At 35.1% G+C, this 15,556-nt stretch overlaps 1 protein-coding gene across 1 annotated transcript; it reads right to left on the bottom strand.

The window, feature by feature from the left end:
* Positions 1–1,625: 1,625 nt before the first annotated feature.
* f13a1b (coagulation factor XIII, A1 polypeptide b) lies at positions 1,626–14,305 on the bottom strand. Its single transcript, XM_027178198.2, has 15 exons — positions 14,145–14,305; positions 11,430–11,623; positions 10,519–10,707; positions 8,896–9,144; positions 8,625–8,743; positions 8,170–8,277; positions 7,717–7,894; positions 6,936–7,074; positions 6,627–6,730; positions 3,862–3,950; positions 3,386–3,539; positions 2,959–3,234; positions 2,552–2,712; positions 2,194–2,330; positions 1,626–2,045 (listed from the first exon to the last, which is right to left on the bottom strand). Exons 2-15 carry the CDS (start codon positions 11,611–11,613, stop codon positions 1,904–1,906), a joined length of 2,229 nt encoding a protein of 742 aa, XP_027033999.1. The 5' UTR covers positions 11,614–11,623; positions 14,145–14,305; the 3' UTR covers positions 1,626–1,903.
* Between the last annotated feature and the right edge of the window lie 1,251 nt (positions 14,306–15,556).

Below are 15,556 nucleotides of genomic sequence, written 5' to 3'. Positions count from 1 at the left end.
TCCTGATTAGTCTTAAAAAAATGTGGCTCAAGAAGGTCAGAGTACACAGCTTCATTGGGGATCTCTATTTCTTCTGTACACACTCCACCTATTGGTCAAAGCAGTGTCAGTAGTGCTAATAAAACTACTGTAAAGAATAAAACATTAAATCTAATATGTGATTCTGTAAAAAGGTTTATCTTGTTTTTAGAGTAAACACTTTCCACCTAGAGTAAACACCATCATTGTTAAAGATTGTTTTGTAAACCAAGGAAGTCAAGCAGGTTTGATGAGCATTTTTTTCTGTAGGCCTAGTAGTAAACTATTCATAAAGATTTCAAGCACTTCATGAAAAACAAGCCTTACTTTTCTGTTAGGAACAGTAGCTTGTAGTGACAATGTTACCGAGACCTCAAAGTTAGCAATCAACAATTTTTGTTCTTGTTGCAGTACCCGATCTCGAACTGTCAACAAAATAAGAGGTTATATTTTGCAATAGATAAACTAGTGGCTTTATATTTGGAACAATTAAAGAGCATTTATACATTTTAAAATAATATAATTGATAATAAAATCATTAAAATGTAGATAAAATACAAACATGAAAATGATCATATACATGTAGGTACATTTATTTATATATATTTTTCTGTTGTTGTTTGTTTGTTTTCTTTTTGTTTTTTGCCTTACCTTGCTCAGATCTGAATGAAACACGGAACAAGTTTGGTGAAATTTGAAAAACGCAGCAGTCCCCACCTCCAGATATTCCTTTAAGACTAAAATGCTTTTGGAAATGTTTTAGCAAATCCTTGCATTCATCCTCTCCGTCGTATCTGACATAAAGGAGGTGCTGATATTTTTCATTGCATCTGTTTTTAAACTGAAATATCACTACTTAAATACAATAATTGCCCTTTCCTTATTTCACAAGCAAGTCACAATGCGTAGTAACAATATATTAAAGCCGTTTGTTTCTTCATGATCAAAGATATAATCTAATCTGAAAAAGAAAAAAAGCACTGCAAAGTGGGTGGACCTTAAACATGATGCCTGTCTTGACAACCAGTGGATTAGAGAAATATGGATTGTAGTTTCAGTTTAAACCCCACCTTACAATTGAAATCCATTACTACACACTTTCAATTTCTTGATTGTAATTAAATATTTAAATTAATTCAAACATAAACCTTTCAAAATTAATTTTTAAAAATCTTTTTTTTTTTCACACTTCCTATCATCTCTGTCTTGGCACAGGCTAAGAAAAAGCAGTGGTTGGAATGTTCTTTAGGAAATTTTACACCACTAGGGGTTAATGTTATTTTACCTTCGCCTGGATTTTCCTTATATGTTATTTCCTATAAAACACTGACCCTGTGACCTTAGAGAGAGATGTTGTGGCTTGTCACATACCACCAGCCCTGCTATGGTATGTGAATAAATCTTGTTTTGCAAAGCTTATTGTATCCAAAAAGTGTTCAAATGAAAATAAACAGCGCACAAGTTTCTTTAGCATGGTAGAATTCTTACATTGGCATTAGTTAACCCAGAATATATTTGAAATTGTTTTCTCAATTAAATGCAGATATGTATGGTGCAAATCAGATCAACAAATACTGTATTTATAAAAATAACAGCAGAAAAAATGCTTAAATTCAAATGCTCTTTATTTCCAGAATCAGTTGTTTACACATTGTGACTTTCTATCACTGCTGTATGATTTTCACTAAAGCAGATTTTTGCAAAATATAGACAAGATATAGCATAGAATACTGAGTACAGTTTTTTAATTCATGGTGACCTATGTATTCATTTAATTCAATGTTAACTCATAATTTTCTCTCTCTCTCTCTCTCTCTCTCTCTCTCTCTCTCTCTCTCTCTCTCTCTCTCTCTCTCTCTCTCTCTCTCTCTCTCTCTCTCTCTCTTTATGGCTGGATGGTGACCTCCACCTCTCCATATACCTGCCTGAGAGCTGCACAGTCCAGGCTGGCCATCAGTTTGGTGGTTCCTGCTCTTCGAGGACTAAAGCTCTCAGTCCATGTGATAGAGTTGCCTGGCCCAATTGTGCTGCAAATCATATAGACATACAGTTTTTAAGTGTCATGATTGTCAGAATACATTTTTGGCCAACTTGCTGGATATTATACCTGTCATATTCATATATTCAACAGAAAACACTGATAAATACACTTGAAAAAAACTTGACTTTGTGTACCTGTATTTTTTTGTATTAATAGACATGACACCAGGCCCCTCCACACGGACATACACATTTTCCAAATTGAATTTAAAAGGGTTGGTGAACTCCACTGTCACATACATCTCTTCAGCCACTCTGGGAGATCCAGCCACCTGAGAGAGAGAGAGAGAGAGAGAGAGAGAGAGAGAGAGAGAGAGAGAGAGAGAGAGAGAGAGAGAGAGAGAGAGAGAGAGAGAGAGAGAGAGAGAGAGAGAGAGAGAGAGAGAGAGAGGATAAAATAGATCATAAATTATGGGTCATATATTATGAGACTTTTGTGTGTAAAATTAACAAATCAATGTTTATTATTGTTCATCAGGGTGGTAAATCACACCTGCACAGTGAGTTTGGGATTGTGCACAGTGACAACACTCATGGTGGTTATAATTCGCCCCGTCTCTTGCACCTTTCCTGTAGCGATGAAGTTCAGGTTCCCCTGTTCCACCAGCTTACTCTGATAGTCCGCATTGCGTACCACAATTTTTTCCTTTTTATCTGGATTCAATAGGGGGCAGTGAAGCAAACATAGTACAATTATGATATTTTAATTTAGCCATGATACACATAAGGATGCTTTATGATGAAAGTCTGACTTGAACCTAATTAGATATTGAGATATTTTATCTAACTCATGTGAATTTGCTAACCATTGCTAACACACACACACACACACACACACACACACACACACACACACACACACACACACACACACACACACACACACACACACACACTCACTCTGCTCTGGTTCCAGTGTCACCTCCAGGGTCTGGAAGATAACCTCAGCACTTGGCACTCCTGTGTAGTAGACCACATTACCACTGACGTAGATGTCCACCACACGTTGATGGTTGCTGTGGTTGGTGAAATTCAGCTCTAGGTCAAAATCATCACCCCGCTGCACCTCTCGAGCAAGGATCTCTACTTCCACATCTGCTTGAGGCACATCAGCTTTCTCCCGCTGACAGCCGAACTCCTCAGCTTTCTCCAGAACTCTGCGTTCCTCTGCAGTGCCTACAGATAGACAAAGACAGTGAGGTTGTAGCACTATTAATTTATCTTGTATCTTTTTAAAGTAATTGTTGTAAATAAAAATTAGTCATAATCATGTGGAAGTCATACCAGACATAGTTTATAGTATGCGGTAGTGTTCTAGCTGACCTACCCTCAGGGAACTTGTAATGGCCAGTAATCTCTCTCCGTCCTTTATCCAGAACTGCTTTGGTCAGTACCATGCGACCCACATAGCTGGTGTTCACCCTCACCGGATACAGTGTGCCATCTTTATTTCTGCTGTAGTACACCAAGTCACTGTTCACCTGAAGGGCATCAGTTGAGGTAGAAAGGTAAGAGCATAAAAAGTATACCTGTTTAAATAATAATATTATAAAACTAATAATATTAGATAAATAAATAAATAAATAAATAAATAAATAAATAATCTTCATCATTATCATCATCATGAGCATTTTATAAATTGTCCTTTGTGATCAATAGCTACATAAATGGTTCTTAGTTAACTTTTCTCAAGTTGTTATCTATTTTCCACTTGATAAGCTGTATACAAACAGGGTGTGGGCATGAACTATGAGTAAAAAGATGCAGGATTGTTAAAATTAGAAGCTACAGTAATCTACTCACCTCTGCAAACACAAATGGGGCATCAAACGGATAGCAGACCTGGCCATGTTTAATGGCTGCAACAGATGCAGGTCCACACCGGTACATACCTGTAATACAGTTAGAATCTCTAAAATTGATGAAGAATTGGATATACATGAAGCAAGATACTTGCTCTCAGGGTGGTGAAGTTTCTTTTCTTCAAGTGAATTGCAATCCTGATGCATGATACTGCATGATGTTGGGATCATGCACAGACTGCTGCCATGGGCACAAAAACTATACTCTGACTACAAGAAAACAAAAACATTCTTGATTATCTCAGGACTCATGCAAAGTATTCTGTAAACTATTAATTTATTTGTCACCATTTTCCCTCTCTATATGACTGTACTCTGTAATGAGAAGAAACAGAAAATGGGTTCTATTGGTCCCTCTCGAGGTTTCTATCTTATTTCATATCAGGGAGTTATTCCCTGAGTCTGTCACCTTTGACTTGCTAATTGCTAATAATCAAGTGAGACAGATAATCGGGAAGTTGTTCTGGATATAGTTGTGTAGAATATGATCATCATTTGAGTCTGTGACAAAGTGTATACTGTATCTGATTGCTAAAATTTGTGGTGATAGGTTTCTTTCAGACTTATTGGTTCATTTTAATAAAGTGTTAATTGTAGGAGATTTTAAATAAAACATCACTAGACCAAATCATTGACTTAATCATATGATAGATTTTTTAATATTACCTAGAATAGATGTCACTGATATACTATAGATATTATACCTCAAAATGATGACATCATTATCTCATACTGAAAGGACATATTGTACACCTGTAGAACAGATTAACATTGTCTCACCACGTTATCGACTCAGTAAAACAGTATTCTGACTATTAAAGACAGATTCACAAATAACCTGCCTGATCTGTCTCAATTTACAATACTCTTAAATGCAAACGATTTAGATTAAATGACTAACAGAATATGCACTATCTTCACTAGCACTCTAGACACTGTTGCCCCAATCCGATTAAAAAAAGTTCAGAGACAAAACACTCACACCATGGTATAATAGTTGTATTCACACCCTCACGAGAGCAACCCATAAGCACGAGCAAAAATGGAAAAAAATGAATTAGAAGTCTTTAGAATTGCACACAAGGACAGTATGCCTAGCTAAAGACAGACTCTAAAAGCTGCTAGAGCTGAGAACCTAAGCAAACTCATAGAACTATCCCAGGTTTTTTATTTAACACAGTGGCTAGATTAACAAAAATTATGAATGAATCTGAAAACACTATTCTATCACAGTTCAGTAGTAAGCACTGATAAAATTGAAAGTATCAGCAACAAAATAGTTGATGTTCAACCCCTGAGAGCTAATTGCTTAATTGCTAAATTGCTGAAAGAAGTGTGACATACAGCTGGTGAGTCTCTTCTTAATAGTATTAACTCCTCGTTATCTTTAGATCATGTTCCTAAATCCTTCAAGTCGGCAGTTATTAGGCCCCTAATTTAGATCCTAATGAACTATTAAATTACAGACCCATCTCAAAACTTTTGTTTATGTCTAAAATACTAGAACAGTTGTGTCTGCTCAACTGTGTTCCTTCTTGCAGGAGAACAATATCTTTGAAGAGTTTCAATCGGGTTTCAGGCTCAATCATAGCACAGAATCTGCACTTGTTAAAGTTACAAATGACTTGTTCTTAGCTTCGGACCAAGACTGCATGCCACTATTATTTCTACTTGACCTTAGTGCAGCAGTTGATACTATAGATCACAACATTCTCCTAGATCGTTTATAAAATTACACAGGTATACAAAGACAGGCTTTAAGTTGGTTTAGATCCTACCTGTCTGATCGATACCATTTTGTAGAAGTAAATGGTGAATCCTTCAGTTTATTGTCAGTTAATTATGGGGTCCCTCAAGGATTCACTATTTAAATCTACAAAGAAAAAAAATCTAAAAATTCACTACAAAATCTACTGTCTTCCTGATAATGTTTGGGGCTCAGACACAATTTCCCAGTTTAAATGTAGATTAAAAATGTATCTCTTTATTCAGGCATACACATAATACTTTCCATAATCTTGGGCTTAATACATGCACCTTATCACCGAGTGCTTGCTATTATTATGAACAGAAGCTACACTAATCCCTCTCCACAGTTTCTCTCTTTCTACCCATTCCGAGGCATTGTACCAGCTCCGATTGTCTTCCATGCCATGAAGATTTTGGACTGTCACTGAGATGAGGCCAACCATGTGAGGATGCTGAGACTTCTAGAGAATTACCAGTTCCAGTTGGACTGTGCTTCATAAAAAATTTGGACATATTAAGAGGGGTTGCCAACTACATGTGGTTTTAAGGACAACAAACTCCTCATCAATACAACATTTGTTGGACTGTATATTGAATTAGAGTATATTTACAATCACACCCTCCAGTGTCACGAAAATAAGAATGGATTCCCTTATGAGTCTGGCTCCTCTCAAGCTTTCTTCCTTTACAATCCAAGGAAGTCTTTCCTTGCCTCGCCTCAGTCACCTCAGACTTGCTCATCGGGGATAAATACAAGCAAATTTAAATATATTTCATATTAATCTTGAATTTTTGTATTATATTAACCTTCATATTAACTTTTTGTTTTATGTTTATGTTCTGTAAAGCTGCTTTGAGACAATGTCAACTGTTAAAAACGTAATACAAATTTAAATGAATATGATAAATAAATATGATTGAATTTAAATTTGAATGTGTTTTTGCATGAGTTCCCACCATCACTGGTCTCCTGAGGTGTAGCATCCACGACCTGCCAGCCTCCAAAGCCTTCAGGGAGATCAGGTCTTGCCATGTAGCACTCATTCCAGCAGTGATAATTCCTTTATGACATACAAATTTGGAATCAAATTAAATTTAAACCACTACAAAATTAACACCTTATAAACTGCTGTACTGTACCTAGGATATGAAGCCCTACAAACTCATTTCCAGTCATCTGAACAATAACGTGATGTTATGTTGATGTGTAGAATTTTTGTTAATCATTTTTAATGTGAATTTTATGGTTTAATAATATATACTGACCAAATGGAGTCCCTGGTGCGGCTTCTGTCCACTTTGCCATTATCATCAAGTATGATGTCCATCTTTAGGTTTCCATTGTTGTCATGGGCAGAGAAAAAGTTAGTGACCACTCTGCCAGGGATACCCAGACAGCGTAAGACTGAAAGGCAACAAGAGAACACATACAATTTTTAAACAGGGGTATCTTGATTAAAAAACATAAATTGATAACCATACAAATCATTAACACAGTTTTACAATTTGGCATTTCAGTTGCATGTAGGCCCTATAGGCAAAGGCAATGGAATGAACATTTAATCATTTGTTTAAGCGAAACTATTATAATATTTAGCAAGTACTTATATCACAGTATATATATATATATATATATATATATATATATATATATATATATATATATATATATACTGTGATTGACAGTGACACAGAAGTATAAAGGCTATTTTTTAATAGATTAAGTACACTAAGTACTCTTAGGATATTACTTCTGTAAGTTGCTCTGGATAAGGGTGTCTGCTAAATGGTGTAAATGTAAGTATTACTGTTATATTCATTTGTTTTTAAGAATTATACTCAGAAATATAAAAACTAAGAATAGCATTCAGGACCCAGAAAAAGTTTTAAGTTACTGATAATCCATATAGTCAGTGAATGTTCGAGTTATTCCTTTTACGCAACTAGTTAAAGCATTTTTATTCAAAATAAGTAGAAATCACTGTATTCTATGTGAAAACAGTATTTGATCAGCAGAGGGCAGTAAAAGCATATTTCATGCACTTACAGGTATTAAACACAGCAGCATAGACCCAGCACTGGGCATAACCAACTGATTGACCACCACTTCCAGCGTAGTCCAGCAGGATCTCAACACTGCCTGTCCAGGAGGTAGGAGCTACACCATACAGGTAATCACCACTCCAGTTTCCCACCAGTACACCATCATCATCACGTGAGTTCATCTAATGGACCAACACAGTAGCATGGACAATTTTATATTATATAGTTGAACTATTAATTGATCATTTGAGCTACTAATAATTAATATTGTGAGTACGTTGTGAGCATAAGATCATAATGTTACTTTATGTCAAATACATAAAATCCATAAAATAGAATTTTGATATATTTTGTTTTAGAAAGAACTGTTTGCTTTTCCTGTAATGCTTTCTTAATGGTGGACTATTATGTAACAGCCCTGATAAAGCTTTTATGTCCTCTTGTCTCAACATCTCACCATAGCAGAGGCCACCCTGCTGATTTTGATAGGATCTCCACGGTTGGTGAGGGGCATTTCAGCTTTATCCAAGACGAACAGACATGCATCCAGAATCCCAAACTCAAACTAAAACGGAATAGAAAAGGCAAAATAGCATTACAAAGTGCCTAAGTCCAACCCAGTCTCATGGCAGTTCGTGACATAGTCACGAAATTTAATCTATTGACTGGGTTGCTAAGTCACTGTGATGAGGGGGCAGCATTTTTTTTCAACTGATTAGTAATTAAACAGAAATATTGTTATATTATAAACAAGCTCAAATGATCATATATTCCTATTTACTATGTGATTAAATGTGGCTTGAATTCTTTGTAAATAGCCTACAATTTCATGTTACTGGTTTCTGTTGCATTAATCTGTATGGTTGCTGTTTCCAAAGACTCGTGTTAATATGTGCTCTAGACCTTATGTACCTGTCCATAGTTCCAAGTACGTTCAGAAACATCATCATACGCGCCATGATAGATGATGCCTAATTCATTTAGCACACATTCCTCTCTCTCCTCTTCATCATCAAGGAACACACTATCACCTACAATGAGCGAGACATAATATCATTTAATATAATAAACTTTGTTACATATTCAAATAAACAAGCTTTAATGTAATTCTGTGATTTGCTTTGCAGCCAGAACTTCAGAACAATTATAAAAAGATCAGCTTCATTTAACATAAGAGCCTGACCTGGTGACCAGGGGTTGAAAATTATATACGTGTCCAATCTTGGGTCTCTCCTAGTCCTCCGAATGCCATATGGAGTGACCACAGCAATATGCATTCTGTACTTTCCCACAATGCAGTCAGAAGCAGGGGTGATGCCCATGGTGACAACATTTTCTGAGCTCTCTAAGATCTGACCACGCCACACACTCTGCCGTTCCAGAGTTGGGAAGACAGGGATGTATGTGCCTTTGCTGTACTGTGCGCCAGCGCCTAGTAAAGAAGAAGTCATGTAGAAATGATACCTGCACACACTGTTGACCATAACAATAGACATATAGTGAACACAGCAAACTAAGTAATTGATATAACTGACAAATGTTCAATTATACTTATTATTGTTGTTTATGGAGTTTTGGGAAGATTTTTTCTTTTGGGTCATCTTTGGGTGACCGCTGGGGCAGCTACAAATTGTACAATAATCCATAGCAGATTATGTATAAAAAAAAAAAAAAGCTGAAGAATGAAATATGTTGAACACCTGTAAATGTAAAAGCTATCACTTGAGTTATAGTTCAATATATATATATATATATATATATATATATATATATATATATATATATATATATATATATATATATATTAGCTGGTTCTTTTTTTTTTTTAGCTCTAGTGTACAGCTGGAGAGGACAGAGATAGTATATTTGAGAGTGTAAACTACTGTAGGCTGTTTGGTGTGTAGATCACACCAAGCCATTTCTTCCTTATGTTCTCTATTGTTTACATTGGAATATAAGCAATTAATCATGTCACCAGTTGAATAAACATTTTTCACTTTTGAAAATTCATTCAAATACAAATACATCTCAAATACAAATACTTAGTTTCTTAAGAAGAAACATGGTATTAAAGTTTAGTGAACTTATCGAAAGAAGAATGATATGAGGAAGTAGAGAAGATGAGGAAGCAGAACAAGAATTGAAAGGAACCAAATGGCAATGTTTCCTGCTCACTCTCTTACTCGCATCAACAATTTGTTCTTGATTGCAAAGTTACTGCCATTATTTCTCAACACACCCTCAGCAAAATACTATGAAAAGAGGAAGACAGCAAAATTAAGTGGAATCTGTAAGACTTAATACTTTCAATTCTCTGGACTAAATATACATTTTAGGAAATGTTTTGGATAGCACACTGCAATAGACATTCAGTGTCTTATGATTTGTTTGAGTGTTTGTGCATGTAATTGTAAAAATATGTGTTTTGGCCAAGACAGTCCTGACTTAAACCTAATTGCGAAGTAACAGAAACAATTTTGTGGGGTGAAATTGTAATAACATTCTTCCTCATCATTGTGTCTTTCTTGTAAGCCAAGGAAACATTTGGTGAAGTTTGTTGCTGTAACAGAGCCTCTACAATTTATTAAATTCATTAGTTCCCTATTCATTTGTCAGGCCTGCACTGTAATAATTGCTCAATGTGCTCAATAAAGATTTGAAAAGTACTACAGTTTATGTGTTATTAGATTAGCCAGAATGTTTTGGTCTATAATTGTGACATGGTAAGTTCATAGGGTTTTCAAACTTTTTTCCTGCAACTGTAATTTAACAATAACAAACTATGATTTAATTTAAAGTGACACACCAATAGAAAACTCAACAGCAAACTTGTCCTGTTCAGGCTTGAATGGACGGTTGAAGGTGATTTTGATGAGGAACTCCTGTGCTCTGCGCACAATCAGGTGGTCACAGTAGTAGAGGTGTGTGTGATGCATTTGCTTGTTCTCCTCATGGACCTGTTTGAGCATATTAACATCCCAGACATCCAGATACTCTGCACAAATGAACACAATGATAGAATATCTGTAAATTTAAATTTATTATTACATTTTTATAATTGAATTATTAGGTTGTTATAAGTTTTGAACCTTTATGGAATTATGTCATTAGGAAGAGGTCTTTAGAATCATTATGCTGCATTCACCAGGAAATATCTCAAGCATATTACTAAAATATTTTGTATATATTATAATAACATATATAACTAAATATATAAAATATAACACTATGTAGATAAATAAAAATATTGGGACAATATAATAATTAAGAATAAATAAAGAACATGCATACAAAGGTTTAACTATTTCAAAATGCTACTAACGATCTTTACAGGGATGCATAAAGACTTTGCTCTGATGAGGTGGGGAATAATTTTTTTTGCAGGAATTATCTCTGCCACAAGAAAAGAAGCCTCTTCAATCAGGAGGAAGCAGTAAATGTAAAGCAGAGTGAATTAGAGGAAACATTTAAACAACTCAGCATTTTGATGTTACATCACTGGGCACATTTGTTAACCAGTTAATAGCAGATACTTCAGTATTTTTCATATTTCATATAATATCATTTTTCATATAATAGGTAGACTACACATCATTTTAATGCAATAAACTTTAAAGTGTTCATTAATTCTGTGTTAGAGTTAATAATTACCTGCATCATAGATTATAATTTCAGATTAAAAAAGCGGTTTCATTCATGGGGTTGGGTTCAGCTTACCAGTAAGTGGTGGAGGACCTCTAGGCATGAGCATAAAAGGCTCAAACTCCGGGATCTCTTCAAGGTCTTTATTAGAGTTGGCTTTTGGGCCCACGGTGCGCCCACGGTGAGATGCCTGTTTGGGGCGTACAGGGGCCTCTGTGGGTGTTGAGGCCACATTCTCAGGAGTCTCCTGGTCAGTCATGTCTAGTACACTGAAGAAAAAATATTTTTGACACTCACTCCTAAACTTTTATGGAGGAATTAAAACAATTAATGACACAATAATGACATGATAATAATGCTAATGATGTTTTTTAAGGTTTTAGTGTCTGTAGTGTTTCCTCAAGCCTTTCTGCCATTCCATTTTTATGTGCTACTAAAACTGCAGAAGAAAATGTCACTTTATTTACCACTTTAAGTGAAAAGAAAATAATCTTATATGGAGAATGTTCAAATAAACTGTGATTTATTCATTTATCAGTGTTACATTTTATCAGGGAAGCTGCACATAGCTGTGGCTAACACAAGTGTCACTGATGATGGATGAGCTGGTCAACACATCTATGTCTTAATCAACTCAAGCCAAATGTTACACAGACGTCTGAGTCAGCAAATATGTATGTGCAATTCTGAACTATTTTTAACTCTAAATGGCAAATGAGGAACAAATAGGCTAAGTTATTTTTGTAGTAGAAACTAGTTATTGTATGTAAGGTATAAGAGTCTGTAACCCAGCGTCAAACATTTTAAATGTTTGCAAAATATTTCCTCACATTCTGCAAACCAAGAAGACTGAGCATATTTTAGCTTTTATTTGTCACCTGGAATTTGTTTGAATAAGGGCGCTGTAAATGTTCATTTCTGATGGAATTTTTTTTATATACATACACATCATCTGTTTTTATTCAAAACCATATGAATGCTTATGAGCTCATTTTACCATCTGTTGCATAAAGTCTGTGTGTGTGTAAACATGTAGAACTGTGGGCACTATTTTAGCACCTACAAAACTTCTGGAACAGTGAGTCATCTTAAACACAGTAAATGCCCTGTTTTCACTCAGAGCATTCACAAATTGTTGATGATGCCACTTTTTCCACAGTTATGTTTGGCAATTGGTACAGGGAGGAGAAAATATCTACCAGCACTAAAATGTTTTCTTAGGGTAGGGTATTTAGTCATTTTCAACGAACATATTACAGCTGAAACACCATATACATGCATACACACATACACACACACACACACACACACACACACACACACACACACACACACACACACACACACACACACACACACACACACACACACACACACACACACACACACACACACACACATGCACACGTACATGCACACACACACACACACACACACACACACACACACACACACACACACACACACACATGCACACGTACACGCACACACACACACACACGCACACACACACACACAAACACACACACACACGCACACATGCACACGTACACGCACACACACACACACACACACACACACACACACACACACAAGCACACGAACAAGCACACACACACACACACACACACACACACACACACACACACACATGCACACGTACACGCACACACACACACACGCACACACACACACAAACACACACAAAAAAAAACACTTGAAGTTTGGAGAAAGAGCTGAATTCTCAAATAGCATCTTCATATATTTATAATACTTTCTAAAATAAAATGTATTAATTATTGCATAAACTAAAATTATTTATTAAAATATGTTTACAGCAGATATATTTGGTATTCAGTAAAACATTATTATCAATTTACTAATCACTATTGTTATGTATTAAAAGTTTGAGAATTTCAAAGCATTTGACAGGTGTTAAGTTTGCGTCATTAATTCCATATTGTTGCCATGAAGTATGAATTTAGGTCATGTGATTGATCAATGGTATATACACTAAATAGCCACATTTATGTGGACACCTGACCATTACATCACAATCACATCCATATATGATTCTGTTGCAAACACACAGTTGTAAATCTGTATATTATATATCTTTCTTTGCTGTTTCATCATAAGCAAGACCCATAACCCTTGATTTTTTAACTTGGTTAGATGTATTGTAAGATAAATTAATCATCACCATGTGTATGTTTCTGTGACCATAATGGTTCAATTTAGCTGAATTCCTCATCTCAATTAAACACTCCACACCAAAAAAATTTAGAAGTTTAATAGTGGCCTTAATATAGTCATCAGGTGCAACACCTTCTTAAAAATGAACCACCATGCCCCCATAGTGGCTCTGTAAAAATTTTCCAGCTATTTAATGACCTGGAATACTTTAGACATAATTATTTAATAAATAAATAAATAAATAAATAAATAAATAAATAAATAAATAAATAAATAAATAAATAAATAAATGTTCATTTTTAACAATATTAAAAACAATGTTACTTTTTAAAATTAGTTTATGCATATTAATGACCATTTACAAAAAATGTCACTGGAAATGTTTGCACCATTCATCAATGGAATTAAACTGTGCATTGTTTTATTGCAATCCTACTAACTAACATACTAACAAACAAAACAAACAAAAAAACAACAACAGATAATTATACATCAAATCATAGTTATTTATAATACAGCACTCACAAGATAACAGAATAACAGAAAATGCAGATCACAAATAGTCTGAATCTGAAAAACTGGTGGTTCATTTACCTGCTCTGTTTTTTTTTGGTGTAGATGCTGGACGATTCTTGGACTGCATACACGAACACACTTCAGGCTCCTGAGGCTGGCAGGACAACTTCTCTCTTTCCTTCGTCCATTTATATGCAGAAAAGGAGTAGCCCACCGTGTGTGTGTGTGTGTGTGTGTGTGTGTGTGTGTGTGTGTGTGTGTGTGTGTGTGTGTGTGTGTGTGTGTGTGTGTGTGTATGTGTGTGTGTGTGGTGTGTGTGTGTGTGTGTGTGTGAGAGAGAGAGAGAGAGAGAGAGAGAGAGAGAGAGAGAGAGAGAGAGAGAGAGAGAGAGAGAGAGAGAGAGAGGGCCAAGCAGCCTCTGGGTATTGCAAGAATGTGTGATATTTATTTATTTATTGCTTAGCATTCAGCACACAGTGTGTTGTGTGTCTTTTGAGTAAGACTTAGGAGATAGGGGTGTGACCAAAAAATAAAGAGCAGAGTAAAAAAAAATATTTTCCATCTATACAGATAACTATTAATCAAGTGCAGTAATTATATGCATGATAAGGCACTCAAAAAATTACAATAAATAACACACCTAATAATGTCTGAAACACAATTTGTTGATGTATGATAAGATTTATAGCATTGTCAGAGATCACAGGAAACCATAAACAAAAACCACAATGTTTATTATTATATTATATATTTAAATAATATGTAATATGATAACATGGTACAGAGTATCTGTCATTTTTTTGTATGTGTATGTACTTCAAGCAGTTTGCATCATTCCTACAGGCAGCCAGCTGAGAATGCTCCACTTTACGTATAACACAGGGGAACAGACCTTCCTTGTTTCGAACAGCTCTTATACTTAGGAAATACTGAGTCAGAAGCATGATCTCAGTAACATGCTAAGTAAATACAGAACAGATCAGACTACCTGTGGTTTTAAATAGAAGGCTTTTAAATGTATGTTGTATCCAAAGCAGATTGAAGTACATTTCAGTTTGCCATGAAAACATCCTGAAACATAAGCAGGCATCATAAAAACTATAAACAATGTTCTCCTATTCTTCTATTAAATATGTGTAGAGATGTGGGAAAAACTATTGCTGCAGTAGATTTCTATAAAACAGCCAAAAATTATGAAAAATCAGCTGTTGACCTAATTTTAGAATTTTGCCAATAATAAGTTATACTATTTTATCATTTTACCAAAATGATGTTCTTTTGGCTACTGTATAACCTTACCTTGACATATGCCTGCAAAGATCATATAATTAAGAAAGCATGTTTAACAAATACAGCTGTAAAAACAGTCAAGGAATTGTGTAAATTCGTCACATAAGATATTTCATACAATGATCATGGATGATTAATATATTCAGTTTGAAATCACATACCAACTCCCAAATTTTCAAGTGGCTTTTTACTACAGGAAT

The sequence above is a fragment of the Tachysurus fulvidraco genome, chromosome 1 (assembly GCF_022655615.1).
Source record: "Tachysurus fulvidraco isolate hzauxx_2018 chromosome 1, HZAU_PFXX_2.0, whole genome shotgun sequence".
Taxonomy (NCBI): domain Eukaryota; kingdom Metazoa; phylum Chordata; class Actinopteri; order Siluriformes; family Bagridae; genus Tachysurus; species Tachysurus fulvidraco.
Note: the sequence above shows the minus strand (reverse complement) of the source record. Positions and strands in the feature narration are given on the sequence as shown.

Coding starts and splice junctions, on each gene's coding strand:
- f13a1b (XM_027178198.2), bottom strand. CDS start 11,613: ATGACTGACCAGGAGACTCCTGAGAATGTGGCCTCAACACCCACAGAG. Junction 9,145..10,518: donor TGCTGTTGAGTTTTCTATTG/GTGTGTCACTTT, acceptor CTTCTTTACTAG/GCGCTGGCGCACAGTACAGC. Junction 3,951..6,626: donor ACCTCAGGAGACCAGTGATG/GTGGGAACTCAT, acceptor ACTGTATTACAG/GTATGTACCGGTGTGGACCT.